Source organism: Polyergus mexicanus, unplaced genomic scaffold (assembly GCF_030449975.1).
Source record: "Polyergus mexicanus isolate NDT 795.1 unplaced genomic scaffold, iyPolMexi1.0 SCAF_14, whole genome shotgun sequence".
NCBI lineage: Eukaryota > Metazoa > Arthropoda > Insecta > Hymenoptera > Formicidae > Polyergus > Polyergus mexicanus.
Window position 1 is genome coordinate 1,256,285 of NW_027223334.1, and position 17,818 is coordinate 1,274,102.

Genomic DNA, 17,818 nt, shown 5'->3' on the forward strand with positions numbered 1-17,818 from the left:
AAGCAGTGGTATCAACGCAGAGTACTATTGGAAGAGGAAACGCGCGCGTGATAAGCGATCGGAGCAAAAGCGACGATGACGAGGCTGTTTGTAACGTCGATGTTGCCGAGGCGAGGATTTTTAGCGTCTAACGTTTCCCCCAGTCTCAGAAAATATTCGCGATGAATGCGGAAACTTGAAGCGTCTCTTTACAGAGTCCACATTCTCCTTCCTAACATTAACCATACGAGCGATATTTATTTAAGCGTAAAACACGATATATACATATATATATATATATATATTTGACGATGCAAGGATACTCTCTTGTATACGTCGAGAAATTAATTGACGTTTACGCAAGTATTATGGTAAAAGTGGATGCGAGATTTGACGAAGAGCGAAACTCGTTCATTTCGGGAGAAAGAGGGAAACGAGCGGCTCAGGATGAAATAAATAACTGGGGACGAGGAGGGGCAAAGGGGAGAAAGAGAGAAAGCGAGAGGTTAATATACTGCCTCGCGGCATGAATAATTTACACTCGCTCGAATTTAAATAAATTCGTTCGCCGTCGCCACCGTCGTCGATGGCACGAAAGACCGTAACCGGGGGTCGATTTCGGTGGGAGGAGAGGGAGGGAGGGGGGGGGGGGCGGGCCCCTCGAAAGTTGTTTACCGTCGCGGTTAATTTTAAACGAATTCGCCGGATATCGCGGATGTCACGTTCGTTATCGCGGGGTTATTCGTGTTATTCTGCGAAATTACTTAGAGACTCGTCAATTAAGTCAACGCGCGATGCAGCAACGCTCGTAAACAACGCGTGACGTAAGCTAAGAAATAATATAGCATTGCAGTAAATAGCGGGAATAACATAATAGAAGAAAAATGTACGACGCGCAGCGTCGTAATTCACTGAATTGAGAGAGAAAATATTCCTTTGACATTCGTCAATCGGAAAAATTTATCTCGACTCCCGCGTACAAATTTAATCGTCGATAATATATATATATATATACGATAATTTCGATCGAAATTTCATCTCGCTAAGATTTTGGGCCTTGGATTTTATTTTCGTCAAGCTTGAGGATACGGGTCCGATAACAGGCGTCGCGTCTCCTCTCCGGCTATCGGTTGGTCGCGCGCGTTCCACATCCTGTCGATGGCCAAAAATAAAAGAGAGAGAGAGAGAGAGAGAAAAAAAAGAGCGAAAGAGATTATGAAAATCGACAAAGGTCGTAAGATCGCGGCGCGTGAACCGCGAATGATCGTACGAGATTCCTTTCACGCCCCGCGTGTAAGGGAATGCCGTTGTATAAAGCCGGTCTCCGTAGACTGTCGATCGGCAAAACATGTTTGGTCCGCGATCGGTTGTTTACGCGATATAACGTGCGAAAAGGAAAACATCATACTTTAAAGGTCTCGAGAAGCGGCATCGAGAGCCTCGATCATTGGACGGCATTAATCTCGATGACGTTGCGGAGATAAAAAATAAGAGAGAAAAGTAGAACGAGAGCGAAGATTCTCTGGCGAAATATCGATATATATATATATTTTTTTGTAATTATCCCTTGTACAATTCCTCTCCGAAGCTACTTGACGTAAACACAAACGGACCGTACGCGAACGTTGCGGTAGATAATGCTTCTATTATAATGTATCATAATGGAAATACCAACGCTAGCAAAATTATGATCTACGTGAGGGGGAAGTCACCCCATTCTGGATTAAACTACCCCGCTCGTATCCAGCGCATAATTCTCGAAACTTTGCTCGGGTTATACGATGCAAGGAACGCGGGAAACTCACTTTCTCGAGAGTCGCACGCGAACGGAAAAACAATTTAGGGTACTCGCGTAGTGCAAGGAAGAAACTACGCGATATTGTCAAGTGCCCTTATGTTCAAATAACCTCGTATTTTTATTCATTTCTTTTATCTTTATTTCTATTTTCCTTTCTAATCATATATGTATATATAATTTACACAAACATAATTAGCGCATTCTTTAAAATTGTATAATTAGAAATTAACTAATATATTTATTTTATTATCTTAATTTCACATTTATATTGCATCTCGTATGTGTACGTGTGTCGCAATCCCGTTAATTCTCAAGTACCCAATTTAACAATATATGCACACCTCTAGCTATACGTTTTACCTATACGCACGCTCTACGGCAATAACGGTACATACGTGCATTAGAAACGTTGTTGCCGCGCGTCCTTTATCCCCCTTCCCCGTGCCCCATCTTCCGAATTATCCCCATTTAGAATTGGAAAATACCGATAGTTTATATATGTGTGTTTTCGATTAAAAAGATAATTTTTAAGATCTCGAACCTAGCATCTCGTTTATTCTCGAGGCAGATCGCAACAAAGTCGAAATATATTACAGGTCGACTGTTGCTCTGTTCAAATCTCTTACCCTCAAAAAATCGTGCCTTTATAGCACAAATGGCTTTCCCTAATAAAAGGACCTAGTAACTAGCCGCCTCTCTCCAAAGTAGAATTCAATCTCACGCTTCATCTATCAATCGCACGTGCATATTTTGTCGATGATCGCGACGACGGTAGATCCATAATATGGCCGAAAGTATAAATTAGAAAAGAATCTCATTATTTGATTCGATGGATCTCGGATAAGGCCGATGAACATTACGATCGATATAAACGACTTAACGAATATTGTTCCAAATCTTATCGCATACCTTTCCACGAACACGTTATATTATTGATGTGCATTTTGAACTTATCGCAAATTTTTTCCTTCGTACTCGCAAGTCGCCTACTTTATTTATCACTACTCGGTATTGTCGTCGTGTATCGTGTACTTTGCACTTTCATTTATTCTCTCGGCGGACACATTTATTGCCGAGTCTAATAAATATTTTCTCTCTCGCTTATAATCAACAATTTTAATTAATGAGCTTTACGATTGAAAAATATTTCCGAGTTCTCTCTCTCTCTCTCTCTCTCTCTCTCTCTTATCTCTTACTATTTGCTCCCATTCTATTAATATGCTTATTTTCCGCAAGCCTATCTTTGTCTCGTCGTATTCGAGACGAGACGAGAGGAGCCTTATGCCCTACTAGAACCGTCGCGAACAAACCGTATTCTATTCAATTCCATTCTCCCTCGGTCTCTCTCCGTCAAACGAACGCTTTTACTCCTCGGGCATCGGCGGCGCGTGATCCAATTTAGCCACGCTCGCTCGCTCGCTTGCTCGCGACACGTTTCTCAGCGTCTGCGAATGCAAAACATCTCATTCACGGGCAAAAGTGCTGGCCGCCTGCGCCAATAGGCGTAGTCCCTTACCTGCGAGAAAGGCAAAAACGAGAGTAGCGACGCGCGAAAGAGAGAGAGAGAGAGAGAGAGAGAGAGAGAGAGAGAGAGGACGCGAGAGAAAAGAGGGGTGGGGGGAGGGCGACGACGGCGGATATATACAGAGAGCATCGCTCTCTCCTTTGCCTTCCCTCGTCCTCCGCCCGCGCGTCTCGCGAAGGGATAGAGAGAGGAGGAAATGGTAAAACCGCGCGTATCGAGAGAGAACGTCATAAGACGGAGAGGAAAGAGATAGAGAGAGAGACGATGATGGAGAGAAGACGGCAGAATGCATGAGAGAGCGAGAGAGAGGAGACGAGCGCAGGGCTAAAATTAGAATGTCCGTTGGAATGCCGCTGGATGGTAGTGGCGTATACAGGGAGATTCAGCGAGTGAGATAGAGAAAGAGAGAGAAAGAGTAAAGATATGCGCGGATAGTTTATTTCGTCCTGGGATGAGGCCCCTAAGGACGCGTAGCGGATATGCGACGGAGAAGGAGCGCCGCATACTCGGGTGATATATACATACGTACATACTTGGGGGTACCGGAAAGCGGTCGATCTTGTGTATGTGCGCAAGCCTCTCTATCTATCACTCTCTCTCTTCTCTTTCTCTTTGCCATTTTCTTTTCTCCGCGCCGCTGCTCCTTTTTCGCACGCCTTTTATACTCTCGTCGCCGGAAATAGATTCGCGTATCGACGCGCTCCGAGAATAGTCTTTAACCTTTTCGTCGCGAGATACGAAACGAATAGAGCAGTAGTAAATGCGATAGTATGTGTATTCGCACACTGTGCTATTTTCGAATAGGACATTATTTTTTACATGCGATATTTTTGCTCTCATATCTTATATATATATATATTCGATTATTGGAATTTCGAATTATTCACGTACGATTATTAGAAAAATAAATATTTCGTTTAAATATTACTTTACTTAGGACTCTCTCACGGATTCTAAATGACTCCACTGACGCGATCCTCGCGCGCGTACTTGTTCTATAAATAGCAGTTACAAAATTTTGCGGGACCGTGGGTCGCCGGCCACATCCTCTCCCGGGGCCTTTGCTCAACCGGCCGAAATTCAAATATCGCCGATTGCTTTTCAAATACTTCAGCGAAATACCCCACTCCTGTTCGCGCGGGCCGCGCGGTATCTGCGATCTAAGCAAATCTTCCCAGGTCATTCCACGGTGGACACGGTGTCGCCCGCGTATCGATTATTTCTTCGAGATCCCCACCTCGTCTCGATATCTGACGATCGAGGCGAGAAGCTTTGCGTTTGCGGAACGCTCGGTATTTGGTACCTCGGTGGTTGGATTATATATCGTCCTCTTCGTCGTCTTCGTCGTCGACACGCGGGGTGAAGGACAACTGGCGGTAAAAGGAATAGATAAGCAAATAAATAAACTAGCGGGGCAAGGCGGAGTCGAGGCGAGCTTGCGAGAAAGGGAGAGAGAGAGAGAGAGAGAGAGGGGGGGGGGTAGAAGAGAGCGCGAGTAGGGCCGTTGATTCTCGGGCGAATGCTCGTCGACGAGGTCGACGGCCTGACACGGATGGTTGACGCCGTGGGGCCCGCCTCGTAACCGGCCTGGGAAGAAGAAGAAGAAGAAGAAGAAGAAGAAGGAGAAGGAGAAAAGGTTGATAAAGAGAGGAAAGGAAAGGGCCCACCGCTATGGGTTTTCGCCCTCCGCGAAGACGCCCGTCTCGGTACCACCCGGCTCGGTGATCAGCTCTGGGTCAGCCAGCGGAGCCTCTCCGGTGTCCGGTATTAGTTCTCCTCTTATAGATTATAGAGGAAAGACGTTAGAATATATAATTCCACAGGGCATACCGCGATCGCTCTCTCTAAATACCCCAAATGTCTTCAAGATAAATGAGCAGTTTATTCTTCGAGCGATTTTACCGTGACATCGATAGCTCTTATCAACTTAGCTCTCTCTCTCTCTCTCTCTCTCTCTCTCTCTCTCTCTCTCTCTCTCCATTGAGTACACCGCGAGTGTTTCCTCGAGTATATACTATATACCCCATTTCTGTCGACCTCGTATGGTTCTTCTCTCCTCCCCTCCCCCCCCTCCCCCCGCCCCTTCTTCCATCCGTAAACGAGTGATCGATGGTCGACGACGACGGGCGGGTAGCACGAAATTAGGGCGTTGCGTATTTATCGCTCCTATTTCGCCGCTATTTACCGTACCTGCAGCTTTTCGTCGCCGACCCCGGTGTTTTATCGTCCGTTTTATTACTCTCTCTTTCATGCCTCCCCCCCCCCCTCCCCCTCCTCTTTCTCACCCCTTTCTCGCGCCGTTATGACTTGTACGACACACGACCGGATATTTTTTATTAGATTTCTTTCGCGCCCCGTTAATCCGTGGCTTCTTCGCACCCCCCGATTTATTCCTACCTCGATATTTCTGTTTTTATTCCCGCTATCATTGACTCCACCAGAGTCAATTAATTGTTTTAAGAGACGCTCGTTTGCGGCGTTTATTCGAAATCGATCGAACAAGAATATACGTCGGTTTGTTTTTCTTTTTCTTTTTAATTTTTAACCTTTTTTTTTTCGGGATTTTTGTTTGCTATTTTTTTTTACGCATGTATTCTCGTCGACCGTTCGATTGTTCATTAATATTCGATTCTGATTTACTATACTGTGAAAATTTTTTGATTTTAGGAAAAATTTCACCCCGTTTCCGATACCAATACATTTGAAGTATTTGTTTTTCTTTTTTGTGTTTTTTTTTGGGGGGGGGGGGTTTCTCTGTCACTTGTATTTTTAAGAGAACACTTGTTTCAAGATTTAGGTAAACGCTTCTCTCTCTCTTCCCTTTCTTCATCTGCGAAGAAACTCGACGCCGAAATAATGCGTAATATTCGTTGGTCATCGTCGCCCTGCGTTTCCTGCAGTTCCAACAAATGCGAAGTGCTTCGTTAAGGCGAGCTGGGAAATCGTAAAAAGTCGAATACTCGATGAAGTGATAAAACTTAATTCGCCCGCACGGCTCTTATAAATACAAACAACATGCCCGCCCGTGCTTCGTCCATTCTGCTTTTACGATTTCTGAGAGGGTTTTACGATTTATTTTTATTAGCGGCTTCTTTTTCACCCTTCGTGCCCGAGGTTCGCGTGCCGAAAATTACGACAGGCCGCAAGAAAAGGCCGCGTAAAATAAGAAGTGCCGACTCGCGTTTTATCGTCGTCGACTTATGCAATTCTCGCCGAAATCACTCCCGGCCTGTGATAAATCGCTCGGCTCGGGAAAACAATTGCGAGAGCATCACGATGTATCGAGATTAATTTCTTACCGATCGTCTCGTTATATCATTTCTCCCGACTTTGTTGTCCGCGATTATTATTATTTTTATCGCGTATCGATCCTTCATCGCTGCGAGCTCAAACCTAGTGCTTCCCCTTGTCGAACAGCTGTCGCATAAGGCTGTCGCCAGTTGCAGTTTCGCATCATCCATCATCCCATGATTTCCAGTAGAGTAGACGTAATTATTCCGTCATTATTTAGTTCTGATAAGTTATCCGCGAAGATTAATGATATGGATACATAATCAAGAATGTATAGTCGAGTTTCTTCGACGCTCTTTATTTTTATTTTATTTTGCGACAGGTGTTTGTGAGAGTAACGATGGGAATCGGGTTGATGGAACTTTTCCTTTAATTAAAAAGTAGCTGAGTAGGAAAAATTGTAAGAATAGAAAGGGGATTTCTGGGACATCTCGTTTAGCTGAAAGGTTCCAAGCTAAGATTTTTCTATTCTACGATATCTCTCTCTCTCTTTTTTTTTTCTTTTTATCAATGCGAAGACTCTTGAAAGAAAGGAGGACGAATGAAGAATCGCCGCGCATCTCGTCGAGGGCGAGAAACCTGTTGCGGTGCTTTGTATACGAGACTCTACACGGGGATCGTTTTTCGGCGGAAGTGCAATGATAATGACGGCGGAAAGAAAAGAGCCCGATCGTCTTTCGAGCCGGAAATGAGGGACGATTAGGACAGCTCGTAAAGGGACATTTATCTCGCGAGAACACGCGCGATCGTGATCCTTCCTCTTCGGGAACGGAAATACTCGACACGTTCTACCTCCGGGGGCCGGTTTCAGATCTTCTCACCCCTTCGACCATTGAATTTCATACCTCTCTAAACGTAGCAGTATTTAATCGTCTTCAACCCCCCAGCGAGCAGGTACCAGGTACAACATCTGTTGCTCAACCTGTATCGCGCTATAATACCCTTTTACGCTCCAGTACCGATCCCTTTGCGATTTTTTTTTTCTGTTACGAGAAGAGGAAGAACCGGAGGTCGCGCGCGTGAAAGAGCGGCCCAGTCGTTTAGCGTATTATCTCTCTTGAGAGAGAGAGAGAGAGAGAGAGAGAGAGAGAGAGAGAGAGAGAGAGAGAGAGTAATTGCAACCCGTTTGCGAGAGGTAGCTGACAATAATATCGTTCCGTTGTAACGAAGGAAATCCGCCGGGGAAAACGGCTCGTTCCTGTTCCTTCGATACTGCGTCGCAACCTTGTTAACGGTAGCGGAATCATCCCCTTCCCCTCGATACATCTTGAAATTCTCATCATTATAAAGCTGTTCTGCGCGCAAACGTATTCAACCAGCGCTTCTTGTTAAACTCTAACGCAAATTAAAATATCGCCTCCTTGATATACGTACATACATACATACATACATAGCTTGCGAGTTTCGAAAGAGCGGATGCCCTTCCGCGAAAAAATAAATATATATATATATATGAAAATGGCGAAACGCGCGCGATTAATCTTGTAAACTTTGGACTTCGAACGCGTATGCAGCCTTGATCTTCTAGCGCGCATGGGCCGTGCGTGCACGCGCGAATGCGCTTCTACTTTTTTGCGTGGCTCGAGCGACGACGCCTCTGTCCTCCTCCCGTCGTCATCATCCTCTGACGGCGCACGGCGCGGCCACGTGTCGGCCGATCGCCGGTGACGTCACGCTTCCGGTATGTGATTTCCTGGTACCGGACGACCGTTGGCGGATGAGAGGAGTTAAATGCCGGACACGGGAGAGGTTCGTGTCTCCTCCTCTGCGCGAGTCTCTCTCGCGTCTTCCGGAGCGGAAAGGATAATGAGGCCGCAGCGCGCGAACGTTCGCGAGGGGGAAGGGTGGGGTGCGAAGAGGCGGTCGTCTTAACGTCGTCGAATCCCGCAATTTTCTGATTCCCGCGATCGTCGCTCGTTCTTTTCCTTTTTCTCCTTCATCCTCGACGAACCGCAAGATAATTGGAGAGACTTAGATCTGCCTCAATTCTAAATTAATCTCGCAATTGGAAACAAAACGATACGCGTGTGACATTTGACTCGCATATTATCGAGTTTATATTACAGCCAATGCGTTATCGGTATAAAATTGCAAGTCGACAAGGCTGTGGGTTCCGTTTAGCAAATCGTTATCCGCTAGCGAAAATAGATCGATCACCGACAGTGTGCCTGACAAGTCGCATATTATTCGATTGCAGCGTGTGGCGAACCAGGCGCTTACCGCTTCGCCACAGCCGGCAGTAACGGTGGAGGGGCCGGTGTCTAGAATGTCTCCACCGACGAACGACGTGACCAATGGTGTGGTGGCGCCTCCCAGCACCCTGGCGCCCCGGGTTCCACCGACGACGAACCCGACCCTCACCACCATCAACCCACCAACGCACAAGCGTAATCCAAAGGACTTCATCTTTGGCAAGGTGATCGGTGAAGGAAGCTTCTCTACCGTAAGTTTCTCTTCTTACACTTCTTTGTTTTAAATATAAACGTAAAAAGAGATTTTTTGGTAATTAATTACGAAAAAATAAGTTTGAAATAACCGAGCTTCTTCGACTCGACAGGTTTATCTTGCCAAAGATATCCATACCAGCAAGGAATACGCGATCAAGGTATGCGAAAAGCGTCACATACTCAAGGAGAAGAAGTCAGAGTACGTGAAGCGTGAGAAGGATGTGCTGAACATGCTCGCGGACGCCAAGCACTCGTTCGTGCGTTTGTTCTGCACCTTCCAGGATAGTGAGAGACTCTACTTCGTCCTATCGTACGCTAAAAACGGCGAGCTCCTGCCGTACATCAACAAGGTGGGCTCCTTCGACATCGAGTGCACCAAGTTTTACTCGGCCGAGATTCTACGCGGTCTCGAGTACCTGCACGGACTCGGTATCATTCACCGAGATCTCAAGCCGGAGAACATTCTGCTGGACGAGAAGATGCACGTGCTAATTACCGACTTCGGCAGCGCCAAGATTCTCGACGACCCAGAAACGGTGCTGACGACGACAAGGACGACGAAGACGACGACGACGACAACGACGACGACGACGACGACGACGACGACGACGACGACGACGGCTGCCTCGGACGGAGACCCAGACGCCCAGCAGCAACAGCAATACCGCAGGGAACGTAGGGGCTCCTTTGTCGGTACCGCTCAATACGTGTCACCGGAGTTACTGACCGACAAGACGGCGAGCAGGGCGTCCGATCTCTGGGCCCTGGGCTGTATCGTCTATCAGATGGTCGCCGGCTTGCCGCCCTTCCGCTCCAGGAGCGAGTACATGATATTCCAAAAGATTTTAAAACTCGAGTACGAAATACCGGACGGTTTCTGCGAACTGGCAAAGTCGCTCGTCAGTCAACTTCTGGTTCTGGAGCCGACGCAGCGACTGGGCGCTCTGGACGAGCATGGCGCCGGTTATCCCAGCATTCGGGCGCATCCCTTCTTCGAGGGCGTCGATTTTGAGACCCTCCACGAACAGACACCACCACCGATCTATCCGTATCTTCCCGGCACGTCGGAGCACGAAGAATTGAGATCGCAGTACAGAGTGCCCGACAATCTCGAACCCGGTTTGGACGACAAACAGCTCACTAGACTCCTAGGACTCGGCATCGGCGAGGATACGGATGATGACGATGATGTCACCACCAATACTACCGGTGTGGAACAGATCGCCGTTAGCAAACCCGTCAGCAAAACTATCGCGGCCGCAGTGAAGCCAATAAGAAGGCGGATCAACAACAACATGGACGGCGGCGCCAAAATCGCCGATCTGACGCCGGAGCAGATCAGGATGCGGCTGGAAAAACAGCGCGCCACGAATCAGTGGAACACCTTCGTCGAAGGCAATCTGATATTGAAGCAGGGCTTTATCAACAAAAGAAAAGGTCTGTTCACCAGACGGAGAATGCTCCTGCTCACTACCGGACCGCACCTATACTACATCGATCCCATCAATATGGTGCTCAAGGGCGAGATACCCTGGAGCCCTGAATTGAGGGTTGAGCCGAAAAATTTCAAGATCTTCTTCGTTCATACGGTGAATGTTTTTGAATTACTAATAAAAGAAAAATAGTAGATGAGACACGTACCGTATTATTTGAAGATGCTTCAAATCATTCCATCTATATTTAATATCAAAGGAGTACATGCACAATGTATCTAAATTTCTGTCTTCCTACTGTTTACAGCCAAACAGGACGTACTATCTCGAAGATCCCGAGGGATTTGCATTGGAATGGTGCAGAGCTATCGAAGAGATGCGGGTCCATTGTTACGGCCTGCAGGAGACGACCGCCGCTTAGAAAGGGACGCTCGGGAGAGATTCGAAAGACAAAATATATAGTGAGCAATGGTAAACTTAGTGAGTGGCGATCATTAAGATCGGACCGCGTCCAATGAGAAAAAACGATGAATCGATTGTTCGCGTATATAGCCCGTTGTAAAAAGTAGACTAATAGACTTGTCGCGCGCTGAACCGCGCTCTGTACAGTTTAGGAAAAAATTCATTAGGTAAAAATTCTGAAACGCGATCTCTCCGTCGTCGAGAATCATCGTCGTGCGATGTTTATTGTCTTATTTATGTTCGCTATTTATTGTCAGATTGTCCTTTCGAGAGAATCGCATCATACGCGAGAGAAACGCACGACGACGCGCGCGGCTGTTCAGAGCTGCGCGTGTAAAATAAAGAAGGAAAGACGGAGGATTAGAGAAATTTTTAGCTAAGGCTTGCGGCTGCGTATATTCGCAGCATCTGCTGCCGTGCGACGTACTCAACTCTGGCATGAGATCGAGATCGTCTGGGGGGTAAAGAAAAATAAAATCCACGCACTCATAAATTTTGATGTTTAATATTCTCGCGATATACACGTTATCTCACATACGATCAAATTTTCAAGCGAATCCGAGTCTTTCGAGAAGGGAAAAGAAAAAGAAAATCAGATCGCACATCAGGCATCTCGTAACGCGTCGTCGCACGGCGTAATTATAGTTTATTATACTTTATTCCTAAATGTAGTCAAATTCATACGCGTCGGCGCAATATTTAGGTGAAATTAAAAACGCGACCCTAGCGTACGTCGCCCCGCGAATTAGAAGTCACTTTAGCCGAGGTTAGCCAAAAAGTAAACGAAAAATGCAATGGAGGATAACGAGTCATGATGCAGCTTTAACAAGACGTTTACGTTGCCTGTAAAGGATCCCCGGAATCTCGCGACGTTCCGGCGATCTTTGCTCTCTTCGCTATGTTACACACATACATACACACACACACACGTATACAGTATTCTTCGTCATATTGTCCATCGCCGTTCCCCCTTATTCTCGTTCGTACTCTTGTTTCCTTTCGTAAATATTCTCTGTAAATATTATTTTGTAGCGCGTTTCTACGAAGAGCAGGCAGCGTAAAAGCACTTACCCTGTAACATAGTAGATACGTAAGTAGGAAAAAAGTATCGTTGTCTTACCATATGACGCGTTTTTATCCCTGCTTAGTTCCACTTCTCGTCGTGGCCTTCGCGAACTCGAGCGTGTGCGATCGGTGATTAGATAAAAATTATTGAGAAAAGGTAGAGATCGGTCTTTGTGTATTCCTTTCCGCATGTTCGTTCGTTCCAAAGAAGAAGCGGTGGAGAACACGAGTCATATAAGAAACGAGAAAAACGACTTCATTTTCCCTCCTTTGCAAAAGACTTTACATACCTGAGAAAGGACCTTAGATAACAATATAGACTCATGTTTCAGAGTTGCTAGCTTTAAGAGATGCTAGTAAAATTTGTTTAGAGTGCGTCGTCGTTTAGTTATGTCATTGTCATTAGTATGATTATTATGGTATCATTTTTAGCGAAATTACGATTATTATCGCTCGCGTGTAATTGTTGCGACAGTCGAGTATGTGTATGAGTATTACGAGTATTCATTTTTTTCCCTCGCATATAAAATATAAGTTAGATATTTAATTATACGACCTCGCTTTTTGTTAATTTATTCCTATCGTTACTTGCCTCGAATTATTTATTTTCTATTATTATTATTTTCCTTCTTTTTAAATATCGCGCGAGAGAATAGCAGCGCATTCGTCGTATATAGAGATTACAGAGACTAGTGTTACTATCGCTACCACCATACACACACTCTGCGACTATATTTACTATTTATCTTATTATATATATATATATATATATATATATATCGCTCATACTACTATTATCTATTACTATTACTATCGTCACTACTGCGTTGTTGCTATACGTTATTGCGTACATATATATATTATATATATTCTATATTACACATCAACTATTGTCGTTAGATTTAGCTGTTTTTAGTATATACGTTTATTGTAAATATGTACTGCCGCGTTGATAATAGAGAAAATCGAGACGCGTTTCGACCAGGGATATCGCAATCGAGCCGTAAACCGAACATGTACATAAAGTTGTATATTACTAAATATATACGCGCAAAAAAAGATATATAGATATATTATATATATATATATATGTATGTATGTATGTATGTATAAAATATTTATGAGACAAAAATGTGAATAATAGATAAGGAAAGACACCGTGTATAAACGTTTCGTAGATTAAAAAACCGCGTTTAGATTTAATTCTAGTTGATTCTCGGTACGGCTCGTTCGCGATTCCGCTATAACGAAAGAATCCCCTTTAGTCCCCCCTCCCCCCTTCTTTCTCTCTCGCACGATGCAGACATAAACAGGGTATTGGGAGGACGATTGGTCGGAACGGTTGATCGGTGGTTGCGCGCGTTGCGCCGTGCAATGTTCGAAAAAATGGTGATTCGTTCTTTTACGGATCGGCATTGTCCCCACTTGCCCAGTGGCTTTGTCAAAATGACCGCTTTCGGCGGGCTGCGTACGGTGTGGGCGGACGAAAACGGAGAACGGGCGATCCAACCATCGTCGTGTCCCGATCAGACTCCCCTTTCTTTTTTCTAGTGAGAAACCGATTGCGAGAGGGAATAATCGCCTAGTTTAAAATTTTGCTTTAAGCGAATCGCGTCTCGATTTTAGCAGCGTCGTAATCTCTCCATCGCAAACGAAGCACGTGCTTTTGCCGCGGAACTTTTTGGTTTATATATATATAAATATATCGAGCGCGAAGTCTTTATATATATATATATAATATATATTTTTCGAACGTAGATAAATATATAATATATTTCCTAGTATATGTAAATATATATTACACACGCATCAACGTTGTGCTTCTTTTCCGCAAAGAGACTACGAACTACAAATCCGATCGCCGATCTCGTATCACATAACACATACACACACACACACGCATATATACATATACACGTGTCAAAATCTTTTCCTTTTCTATATACGAGATAGGGAGAACGGATCGAGCGCGTCGTTTCCATCGCGGCAAACTTTGCGGGTTCTACGTTTTATGTAGGCGTTGCAAACTTTCAGATGGGAATGCGTGCTTCTTCTCAGGGGTAGTCGATGGGGAAATCGATGGCGCATCGATTTTCCGAAGAGGGCTAGGGACGTTGACGTACATCTTTATTTGCATCGTCAAGCATCGCTCTCGAGATTCCTGTCGCCCTCTTCGGACTCCGTGCGTTAAAAAAAATGCCCCCTTCTCACTATATTATATCATAATAAGTTAGCCGATTCGAAAGTGATTTCGAAAGAGGACATGGCGAGGCGCTACGTTCACTAAGAGAAGAGATAGTTAATTTAATTAAGCTAGAACGAGTTGCCCAGAGAAGATGAATACTTAACGGAACTCTTACATCCCTCCCCCCACCCCCCACCCCCCTCGCGGAACCGTTTATGAATTTGCGAAAAGCACGCAAGCAATAACAGCAGGGCCTTGCGAGTATTCAGATGCCTACTGTTTCGACACAGCAGAAACGCTTCAACTAAAAAAAAATTGCAGTATTACTAAATGTATACAGATTATTAAGTATAATATATATACGATATACACACACTTATAATACACTTATACATACAAACACACATTGTCAATGTACACTCGCGCAACCTACGAGAAGACTTTGTAAATAGTTAGAATATAATTGATATTATAGGCGCCAAGATCTATTAAGGATAACATCAAATTTATTTATAGTAAATTTTCCGAAATACCGCATAAAAAAAAAACTTGTGTTCTCTCGATTCATTTTGCAAACTGAAATTCCTATCCCAGAAAGTTCCTTAAATGCGACTTGTCACGTAAGATTATAATTATAAAAAATATTAAAGATTTGTTCTTGAAAAAAATAATTTATGTAACATAAGTCTTAAAATGTATCTTATAAACTTAATAATCTTTCTTTACTTTTCGCGCAAAATTATGTATCAAATATTTCTTGGAGATTTGCAAGTTTTTTATTGAGCCATATAGATACGGAACGATATATAAATATATATATGTATATAATTTTTTAAACGATATATATATGTTGTAAATACGTAATTTATTTTCTCGAAATAATTTATTACATCAGAGAAAAAAATGTTTGATTATATACATTTACATACATTCAGTATTTTATTGGTTTTATCAGTATGTATTAATATATGTCTCTTCAAATCTGGCATATTTTTCGGTTGTAGTGTGCATTTGTGGCATTTCAATCGCGTATTTAAATAATCAATGCATTTTTGCGAAGAAATTTTTTTAATTTCGCCTTCTTCGTGCAATTGACGGGATACATCTAAAATTCAATCTGTGGCTAATTGTACCTAAGACGCTTATACAAATAAGGATATCAGACCAAACCTGACGAATGTAAAAAGAATGGTGTCGTAAATGAATTCCAATGATATTTGGTTTTAAGACAAGGACTACGGAAATCCGTGCTTATTACATGTAAGTGCAGTCTTTGCATACTTGGCATCGCGTGATAACCCATGCTACAAGAATTATAAACGTCTAATAGCATAATTTCAATTGTCAAATATATACGAAGGTAATAATTCAATCTATGTATATATTATTAGAATTATTTCAAAATTCCTTATACTTTTATATTATTACTGTCATTATATTGTTAAAATTGCTGTTTTATTTTAATCGATTTTAATTTAAAACTCACATGAATTCATGACTTGTGTGTCTCTCTACAAGACCATGAGCAACCTCATGCATATGTATTAACAAATCTTGATGATTCCTTGTCACTTGCCATATGGAAAGGATATCTTCTTTTGGTAAAACCAAATAGTGAAATTGTGCTTTAGGATACTTATCTTTAATGACAACTATTTTGTCATCTTTCTTGATTATACATTCAGGATCCTCCATTGATTTAAGTAAACCAGCAGTCCAGTGATTTCTTTTTGAAGTCGCTGGTTCACTCGTATCCAATTTGCGATTACGTTTCATTATCACAATTATAATGTTTTTCTTATTATGTTTTAATTTCTTACCAATACCATAAAAAACCTACATGTAAAGTAAATATATATACTATAATCTACAATATTTCACGAAAAAGATAAAGGAATAAATAAATTATTATACAGAAAATTAATAATTGACATTAATTTTGTGTAATATAACCATTTTCTTGATTATTTGATTGTCACACAATTTTTAAGCAGAAATCATAGATATGGAAAAAAATCATCCTATAGTTATATTATAAAATGTACTTTTATCTTATAAATAGCAATTTGTGTTAAACTACATAATAATTATATGTTGTCAATTATATATCGACAAGTTTATTCATTCAGAAAATAATTAATAATTCTCATACCTGATAATTGTAATATTTAATACTGCCATCAGTTAATAGTTGCGAGGTTAATTCTAACCTATAGCACACGTGTCAAGCAATGCTATTTTTGCCGTATTATAATATTTTGCATCCGTAGTATATTTCCTATATTATGCACTTTGCGATAATCAAGAAATACACATATATAAAATACACTAATTTAGGTAAATGAACGAGATAAATCCATCGCGCGAGGAAACGATTGACTTCGTGTCACTTCGTGTTCTAAAAACAGCTGATCGCAGCGGTTCTCTAAAAACAGCTGATTACAGTGTTCCGAAAACAGCTACAATGTTCCGACAACAGCTAATTGCAGTGTTCCAAAAATAGCTGATCGCTGTTTTATTTTGCCACGCTGCAAAATATTTTATATCAATTAAATTGCTTAAATTTTTTATATCGCTCGATATCTTTAAGATATTCTCTTTTAGATTCTAGTGTTAAAGTATTATTATTCATTTTCTAGAAAATATGCTTTATACATATTTCATTATACTTACCGATTACATTAAACGATATAATTATAATAAATATCATTTATAATTTAAGATTTTTCCGATTTTCAAGAGTTAAAATTTTTCCATTTCAAAAATTTTAAAAAATTCTAAAAATTGTTAGAATCGCGATTTTTGGAGTTAAATCGTCCAAGAATCGCAATTCCGGGAATTCCTAAAATTTTATTAACACTGATAATTTGAATCGGATAAATTAAACTCTCAAAAATCGAAAAAAATATAATTAGCAAAGAGCACGAAATATAATTACGAAAATCCAGAAATCTATGAATTTTAAAATGTATGTGCCTATTCCTTGATGATTCTTTTGCTTCTTCCCCCAATACTTTCTTAATGTACAATGTTGACAACGACAATGTGAAAAGAAAGAGAAGATAGAAAAGAAGATAACAAGTTTTAGCGAATAACTTTGTATTTATTTATTTTACTCAAATGGAAGGCAATCGATAAATTCGCAACAAATAAAAATAAATAACACTCTCTCTAGCAATAATATTACGTGATCGTTACTCTTAAGAGTATATCATTACAATAAATTCAATGATACTTAATAACAAAATACTTATGTATACCATCTTCTTCTTCTTGCAATGCGCGTATAAAATGTGTGTTCACGTGCGACACTATTATATTTCTTTCCCCTTGATGCAATCGCGCGATTCATTATATACTTGATGAAGCTCTGTATATATTGTATGTATAGATGCGATGGGTTTATGTGCTTTACAACACCTTGCTTGGCTGCGTTTATTTCGTCCTGGGTTGCTCTCGCAAATTATAAAGATTCATTATTCACACGTATACGCACATACACCGCAGACGCACTACACACAACAGACTACCAGATTCGCACAGCCTGACAGATCGATCAATCATCGGCAAAATCATGATGAACGACTTGTAATTGAAATATTTACGCGATTGCAACGTTAAGCATGGTGCTCG

The 17,818-nt window shown here is 42.1% G+C and overlaps 2 protein-coding genes across 2 annotated transcripts in view; one reads left to right on the forward strand and one right to left on the reverse strand.

Moving 5' to 3' along the window:
• Positions 1 to 14,752, forward strand: part of Pdk1 (Phosphoinositide-dependent kinase 1) — a 291,017-nt gene extending 276,265 nt beyond the window's left edge. Inside the window, 5 exon segments of the mRNA XM_070307305.1 lie at positions 8,791 to 9,036; positions 9,151 to 9,586; positions 9,589 to 9,661; positions 9,663 to 10,629; positions 10,781 to 14,752. Coding sequence (XP_070163406.1) covers positions 8,791 to 9,036; positions 9,151 to 9,586; positions 9,589 to 9,661; positions 9,663 to 10,629; positions 10,781 to 10,894 — 1,836 coding nt within the window. The 3' untranslated portion in view covers positions 10,895 to 14,752.
• Positions 14,753 to 15,040: 288 nt separating this feature from the next.
• On the reverse strand, positions 15,041 to 16,684 carry Aptx (aprataxin). Its single transcript, XM_070307050.1, has 4 exons — positions 16,338 to 16,684; positions 15,672 to 16,021; positions 15,356 to 15,489; positions 15,041 to 15,290 (listed from the first exon to the last, which is right to left on the reverse strand). The coding sequence occupies exons 2-4, from the start codon at positions 15,959 to 15,961 to the stop codon at positions 15,097 to 15,099; spliced, it is 618 nt and encodes a 205-aa protein (XP_070163151.1). The 5' UTR covers positions 15,962 to 16,021; positions 16,338 to 16,684; the 3' UTR covers positions 15,041 to 15,096.
• Positions 16,685 to 17,818: the final 1,134 nt, after the last annotated feature.